The 8,797-nt window shown below is 31.7% G+C and overlaps 1 protein-coding gene across 1 annotated transcript; it reads right to left on the reverse strand.

Annotated features, from left to right (window-relative positions):
* Positions 1 to 5,685: 5,685 nt before the first annotated feature.
* LOC132641823 (AP2/ERF and B3 domain-containing transcription factor RAV1-like) lies at positions 5,686 to 7,284 on the reverse strand. The gene has a single exon (XM_060358915.1). It carries the CDS (start codon positions 7,083 to 7,085, stop codon positions 5,916 to 5,918), a length of 1,170 nt encoding a protein of 389 aa, XP_060214898.1. The 5' UTR covers positions 7,086 to 7,284; the 3' UTR covers positions 5,686 to 5,915.
* Positions 7,285 to 8,797: the final 1,513 nt, after the last annotated feature.

Genomic DNA, 8,797 nt, shown 5'->3' on the forward strand with positions numbered 1-8,797 from the left:
TTTTGGATTGAGATCAAAATTCAATTTTCTTAAATAATTTCTTTTGTTTATTACTCCCTCTGTCCATGTTTACTTGTCTATATTTGACTCGGGACACTCTTAATAAGCAATAAATAAAATGAGAAATGAATTGGAGTACTTAATAATAAGGGTAAAATAGGTATAAAATGGTAATATGTCTTGGTTTTTCAAACTATATAACTTACAAGTAAAAGTGGACATATATTTTTCGTATAGTGGACAAATAAAAAGGGACGGAGGGAGTGTATCATAAAAATTTATGCTATTCTATAATTGTTAAATTCAATTTAAAGCACTTTATACTTAAATTGATGGAAATTTTGTAAGCACTGCTTAGAAAAAACATGAAATTTATGATTTATTTTTGAGAACTCGTAGTCTATCCAATTCTACATTTACTTATGGGGTGTATTTACCTATTGAAGAGTTTTTCTATTATTTTTCTTATTTTGATTGGTGTAATTCTCTTAGTGAAGATGTTATTTTACTTGTGCAAATTCATTTTTTAATATACATAAGAGATGCAAGTCTCTTGGTGAAAATGTTGATTTTACTTCTGTTGTTAATGGATGTGATTCCTTGTTCAAGATGCTAAATATGCGTTTCTTGATTTTTGAGATGTAATTTCGTATTTGCAAATAAAAAAATCCTATTAATTGATTCGAATAAACTAAAAAGAGATGGACCCGACCCAAACACACATTTCTAAGGAGATGTACATTAAAGAAAATTGTGACATCTGCCACCTTCAAATCCTAGATCCGCCTCTGGGAATACTTAACAATTGTTCAACCTTACCATGTGGACCATTTAACAAATCTTTCTGTTAATTTGTTTTCATTAGTAAATTAGATTATATGATAACAAAATATCGTCCATTTTATTCAACAGACTTCCTTTTATATCTTTAATCCCAAAATAAATGGACTAACAATATCGCTCTCTGTATAACTGATTCTTTTTTTTTTCTTTCTGTATTTACATGAGATTTTTCTCTTGGAAATGAGAAAGATCAAAGCTGGCAGCCAAGAAAAACAAAATAAGGTTAGGTTTGGATTGGATTGGAAATTTATCATAAGAAGCAACCTTTGTGCTTTTATGCGTATAATTCCATTCCCTTGATTCTTTGAACAAAAGGCTCGACTTTTCTGATTTAAAGACTCCAAGGAAGCACAACGTAAATCAATATGCGTAAATCAACGTAAAACTCTATTTCACCAAATCTGCAAATTAGTGGTGGTACTGATGGTGGTGGAGAGGAAGAAAATTTTGGTAGTGAAAGAACAAATAGAGAGGAGGGTAAAATGGGTTAGGAGTGCTGAGGTAGCATGCCACATGACGTCCATTTCATCAAACGTCAGTGTCACGTACGATTAGATGTCCACCTTGGACAACATTAACGGAGGAAGGGTATATTTGGACCCAAAGTATAACGACAGGAATATATTTGAACCCAAAATATAAAGAGAGGTATATTTGGCCCCTTTTCAATAGTACAGGGGTATATTTGGCCCTTTTCCGATTATTCTATTAATTAAGCTCGAGAAAATTAGGCAATCTTAGCTTTGACAATCAAGAGAAAACAATAAAGAAGTAAAATTCATGCATCTAATATTCTAAATGTAATAAGAGAATCGTGAGTGAACATGTTATACTCTTAACTATATGATGTTTCCTAGAAAATACACGACTTTAACAGAAATTGACTTCATCTAATTAAGATGCCATTCAAGAATCTTGTTTAGACAAAAACACGTGTGATGATAATCTTTTGACATTTTCAGTTTTTCGAACTAACTCAGAATCATTCATCTTGAACTAAATCAAATATTAAAATTAAAGTATCCAGTTGTATTTGCTAGCTTTTGTGGTTTTAGAAAAAGATTTGATTCTAGTCATGCATCTTTCTGGAGTCTATTATATGCATGCTTTGACAATATTTAATATGCCTTTACCAAAAAAGAAAAAAAAAAGAATTAACTACAAAATTCATCACTAAATAGCACGTAGCTAATATATTTTTCTTAACATTCTGTTAATTCGTCGTTAAATAGAATTAATGACTTCTTCGTACTAAGGAGGGGAAAACATCCCCGTCTCGATCCTCATCCATTTTTTATCTCAAAGAGGGCCAACTATAAACAATCACATGAATTGTTCAACCTTCTAAATAAAATACACGCAGTAATATACCCTAGACAGTGAAAGAAGTCTTGTACTGTATGTTGCACTCTATGTCTCATGCAACAGCGGGTCGCATAGCTTACCTTTTTTTTTCTGCACCCAGGGAGCACGACGAAGAGGGATGTTACTGAGTTTTCTGTTATTTAATGACGATTTTTTGTTGTTTACCGATTGAAGTTATCTGTCTTTTTATTTATTTATTATTTTTATTTTTTATTTTAGTGTAGTGCTAATTTTATAGATATGAAAATAGTCATGCATTAAATAGGACATATTGGATTTGATTACGTACGTATCATTGACAATCATAATTAATTAGCTAAACATTTTCTTTCTTAAAGAAAACTTTAATGATAAGAAACGATTACGATGAACCGGATTAATAGCTTGTTGATTTATTGAAGAAAATACTTTTGTCTGGAAAATAGTTGACAATATCAGATATTAAAGAGCTTTTGAGACAATAAAACAGATTTTAACAGACTTTCACCCACAACGAAATATTTGTCACAAGATTCCACATTTTACTTAAGTTCTGCATAGATTCGGCACATGAATCTAGCCTTGCTTTGTTTGAGAAACCATATACATGATTAATCATGCATACTATCATATTATTTTAATTACTCTGGATAAATATAACTACTTAATTAAATTAATATAAGTACTTTTAATAATGGGCAAGTTGTTGAATAATACCATATGGTCGCGATTCACGAGCATGAAATATGACATGATTAATGTTCTATTAAGAAAATAGTACGAATGAAAAACAAATCAAAGTACGGATAACAAAAGTGAACCCAAAACAATAACAATCACAACATTCAAAATTAGAAGAAATAAAAATATAGTCCATATACCTGTCTTTTAAAATTTCCGCGCGTCACTAAAAAATGTATAACAGCCTTAATTAATCATAGGAATAATATCATTTTTGGTACCTCAATTATAGGTAAATTCTTATTTTGGTCCTTGGGTGATATTCAATAAAACACATTTAACCTATAATTAGTTGAAATGTGTGATTTTGGTCCGTCATGCTGGAATATATTATATTTACACTATTTTTAGGACTATATTATTGTCAAATATAGAGTAATACTACAAGTTTAACATAACAGATGAGTAACTAAGTGGTAGAACAATTGGTCATCATGGTAAATCTGTGAATATTCATAAGCAAAGAGATCAAAAGTGTATGTTTCAATTAACCGAAGGCCAATGTGCTTAACAAATATCACAAGGACTAAAATCAAGATTTATCTAAAATATCTCACTTAATTAATACTCCACTAATTAAAACAGTAAGGATATATCTAGAAAAAAAAATTAGTAAATGACTTCTTACCTTTTTTAAAGTCAAACATTTTAAGACAAATTCAGTTTATCAAAATGATTAATATTTGAAATCGGAAACAGTATGTTCTATTCCCCACCCCTTATAACTTTTTGTCGACGTTCAACCGCACGGTGAAATCAGATGATTAATTATTGAAAAGGTTATGTAGGTACCTATTTAAAATTTTAAATCAAGAACTTAGGCTACATTAGCATGCTTTTAATACACACACATCTTAAATCTCATCTAGTTAATCCAACACTAATTAACCAATGATTATGTACAAAGTTGGGGATGTCAAACTCAATCTGTAATTTTTGTATATCAATGATCAATGAAGGCTCAGTTTAACAAACAAAGAAAACACGTCGTCGGGACCAGTTCATCGTTCTACCTTTTTCTAATGCACCCAGTGAAGAAAAAAGAAATTGAGCAAAAAGAATGACAATAACCAAAAAAGGCCAATAATTGGAAAAAGTACTAGAAAAAAGGTAGAGTTGATAGATCAGCTGTTGCAAAAAGGTTCTCAAATGGTGGATTCAAACAAGATTTACCTTGTATATGTTGACAGTAACTCTTACACTATTTATCTATTACCATACATATCGTTATCTACCATAACACATGATATATACTTTATTTTCTAAGTTATTAAATTACATTTATTATAGACAGTGTTGAATGTACGTACAAAGCCGCGTATCGGTAATTAAAAAGATTGAAAACTACATTATAAGAAGTAACAATACTCGTAATTGTGAGACTTTGAGAAAAATTGTATGGATTTAGTCTAAAGTGGATAGTATTATACAATGTTAAGAGTATCTTAATGTCTAACAACTGATATCAAAGTCAATTGTTTGACGAGACAAAATAGTGATAGAGGAGCGATGGCATGGGTTTCAGATTACTACCTTTACCATGTCAAAGGTAGTTTGAAAATGCACTCACATAATACGAAGCTCCTCTGATCGGTGGCCATAAATGCTCGATCATGTGGGTGGCACACAGTAAATCTCGAAAATTGACACTTTAACTTGTTTTGAGACAACAAGAATTTAAGCATTGATAATGAAGTAGAAGAACACACAATTTTAACGTGGAAACCCACAAAGGGAAGAAAACCACAATCATCACTAACTCTTATTAATCTCAATAAAAGATGTATTTACAGGATAACTAGTTAATTATGCGAAAAACACATTTATATATAGGTTGTGAAAGACCCTAAAATTAGTAGAAATCAAATGTCCTACAAGCTATTGGAAAGGGATCAAAAATGTATGTTTCAATTAACTGAAAGCAGTGCTTAGCAAAATATCACCAGGATTAAAATCAAAGTTTGTCTAAAATACCCTTCTAGACACTAACATAACTGTGATAAACTGATAATGGGCCTTGTGAAACTCAAATGTATAGATTATCAATCTAATATCTCGTCTCCCTATCCAGAAGCTAGTATATAATTCCACTTCCTCTTTCTATTTTTGTTGATCTTTGTAGCCCACCATAGGAGAAAATTATTACCTCAAATAGATTCCCAAATCTGAGATCAACATGATAATATCATATTATGATATTATAGCAGATGAGTTGTAACCTACCTACACAACTTTTATCTTTTGTTTTTCAAAATCGTATATACAGATAGTTCTAGTTGGTCGAAAGTTGTGTATGAACATGTAATATCAAATGGAAAAAAATTGCTCGAATACCCCTTTTTGTCTATACACAAATCACCCACTGGCTCAATGACCCACAGCCTTGATATTAAAAAATAAGATTCTTATTTTATAAACTTAATTAACACGTGTTTCTGTGTGTGAAGAGAGAGAAAGCTAGAAAGAGGATCAGGTACATGTATATGCAACATACAGATATTTTTTAAAGCAACAATACTCCCAAAAAATATGGAAATCATGAAATTTGCCAAACTTTTATGAAACTCTTAAAAGAACAATTTTTTTTTTTACGCTATTAATATGGTTTAACTTGTCATGGCAATTCAGTTAATATTTTTACCTGATTTCAATTAATATTAATTACTAAATATTATTTGTAATTACTTTGTAAGTGATCTGACTGTATATATATTATATAAACTCGACAATGCACAAAACTTAAAACACAAAGAACAATAAGAATAAACAAGAGTTCAAATCTTGAAAAGAAGAGATTTACATTTCTTGCTTTTCATTTTCATTTCACCTAAGATAGCTCACTTTTGAGCCATTTCTTCTTCTCTAATACTAATATACAATTGGAAGTTTTTTGCAACTTGCAATTTCTAAAAGTTTAAAAAAAATAAAAATGAAAAGTACAAAAAAGGATTACAAAAAGGGAAAGTTACTGCTACTACTACACCATGTTACAAGGCATCAATAATGACCCTTTGCTTCTTCCTACATGACTCAAATGTCAACAATTCCATCTCCATCCTCCTTTTGCCCCCACTGCAACTAGTCATATTATTGTTATTATTATCAATAACAATAACATTGCTTACAGTTGTTGGTACCTTGCATATATTAACTCCGAATAATCTCACCATCTGTACTGGTGGAACTTGAACTTGAGCTTGAGCTTGATTAATAACGACTGCACTTGTGGGGGCCACATTTCTTGCCTTGAAATCAATGTACAATTGCTTATCTCCGCTCGTGGATAGCTGGAAACTCACAATATCGCCCGCCTTCAAGTTTTTCTCCTTAACAAAGCGACTCCACCCTTTTGTTAAAACGTAACTTTGGCTACTATTCCAGTAGGAATATCTAAACCTCCAAACTTTCCCATTCAAATCTTCAAAATTCAACAAAACCCCTTTTGAAGTATTTCCATTTTGCAATGGAAAATGTTTCTCAGCATGTTGTTTTGGAATCACAAGCCTATTGAGTTTCCCGACATCACTTGGTGTAACAGCTTTTTCAAATAGCTGTTCACGCGCTTTGTCGTTGACTTTGTCAATATTGTTACCAAAAAATGAACTCATACTAAAAAGTCCATCTTTTCCTTTTATCATACCATCTTTAGTAAATCCAAATAATTTCTTGCTTTGTTCAAGTTCATCAATATACGTGTGTTTACGTAGCATGTCAACGATTTCCGCCTTGGAATGCGAGTTCAAGAAAGCGATCTCCACGTCATCGCTTTCTTGATTTTCAAGCAAGGGCTTGAAATTAGTTACAGCGTCGCGGCCCCTGAACCTTTGGGCCGCGACGTCATAAGCCCTGGCAGCTTCATTTTCCTCGTTGAATGTGCCTAACCAAACCCTTTGGTGCTTCTCATAGATTTGTGCACCCCAACGACCATTTGGTTGTGGGACCACACCTTTGTACCTTGATGAAGGGAGCTTTCTTGATTCAGCCTCAACACCATTTTCAGCATCAATTATCAGACTTGTTCCACTTCCCATCCGGCAAAGACTTTCCGGCGACTTATTCATCGTCACCGGTAAAGTCGTTGACGATGATGTCGCCGGAGCAATGGAGAGAGTGTCACTAGTTGTGCTCTCTTGATCTATGCTGCTACTACCTTCCATTTTTTTTCTTTTTATTTTTGTGTTGTTTTGTTTGATGAGAAAGGAAAATTAGAAGGCAAAAGAAGTTCAAGAATTGGTTGTGTAGTAAGAAGTTAGGAGAAGAGAAAGTTTGAAGAGTATGAATTGGGTTGTTGATATGGAAAGAGTTCAATATATATATAGGAGAGTCCACCCCATTTTTTGTGTGCAATAAAGATTATTTTTTCTATGACAAAGAAAATAAGTATAAAATACTATTCTTTGAAGATATGGAGATGTGGGTATATATTATGGGTCAACACAAAGAGAAGAAGATGGTAAGGAACTAGGAAGATTCATTGGTGGGAAAGTGGGGGAGGGCTCTTAGTAGTATATGTCCAAATTAATATGGGGCATGCTAAGGGGTAAGTTTATTTTAAATCTTATGGGATTTAAACCTATATACACGCACGAAGTAGAAAATATTCATACAAATCACATCACTTATCCATAATAATAGACTACCTGATAATGATAATAATTAATATGCTATAATAAATTAAAATACACTTGTAAAAATATTTACACTCAATATATAGATACACAATAATATTTATGTATACGTTATGGGGTGGGGGTGGAGATCTTGAAGGTGGTAGGGGTAAATTTATATTATATACACGGACTGTATAATGAATATTCTTACAATCAGGTTACTTATCAGGCTGGAGCACAAATAATTTGATAAAAACGGTAAATAATTTGCTATATTAAGTTAAATTATTCTGATACTATGCGGTAATATGTATGTATATCTTGTGGGGTTGCGGGGTGGGGTTCTTGAAGGGGGTAGGGGTGAGAGTATGTATATATTTGAAATGTGTATGTATGTGTTAGGTTGTGGGCTGCGTATGTGAGGTGGGGTAATAGATAAATGAACAAGTTGATGGGGTTCACATGACTGTGGACCTTGTGTTATTGGTAAGTTCATCCCCCCTGAACTTTGCTGCTACTCAGGACCATAAGCATGGCATTGAGCATCCCTTTTTTTTTTTTTTATTTATTCTTTCATGTTTATCTGGATTGCAATTGGTGTATTAAAAGGAACAAAAAGTAATAGATTTTCATGATGTATCAGCATCAAATAAGAGAAAAAGAAATTGATGAATAGATAATATTTTTTGTTTTAGATGTTTAATATCTGAAACTTACTGGCTAATTACTCCGGATATGCTGAGTATTCAAAATTCGCTGGCCTACTACTCTGAATATGCCGAGCGTTTGAATTATAGTGACTCCACCCGTTTTTTTAAATAGCACTATTATTATTTGGTGAGGCAAATAAATTTTCCTTACCAAAGTTTCCAAGGATTTTAATATTTTAAATTATAAGAATTATGATTTATAGTATTTTTATATAATTTGTAAATATATAAATTGTATTTTTAAAATACGAAATTAATGTCCAATTTCATATTGTATCTGATTCCTTGTAATTCTTTTATGATGAAATAATAATAATTGTTGTTGTTATTATTATTATTATTATTATTATTATTATTATTGTTGTTGTTGTTGTTATTATTATTATTATTAGTAGTAGTAGTAGTAGTAGTATCATTAATTGGCACTTCTGTTTATTTTTTTACTTCTATTTTTCTAAGTTTGAGCTTCTAATAGGATGGGGTGTCATAGGCCAATGTTTACAAGGTAGGGCGGATTGATGGACTTAAAGACAAAAATCCATCCAACCC

The sequence above is a fragment of the Lycium barbarum genome, chromosome 5 (assembly GCF_019175385.1).
Source record: "Lycium barbarum isolate Lr01 chromosome 5, ASM1917538v2, whole genome shotgun sequence".
In the NCBI taxonomy this organism is placed as follows: Eukaryota; Viridiplantae; Streptophyta; class Magnoliopsida; order Solanales; family Solanaceae; genus Lycium; species Lycium barbarum.

What these genes read in the sequence shown, in the direction of transcription:
- LOC132641823 (XM_060358915.1), bottom strand. Translation starts at nt 7,085, where the DNA reads ATGGAAGGTAGTAGCAGCATAGATCAAGAGAGCACAACTAGTGACACT.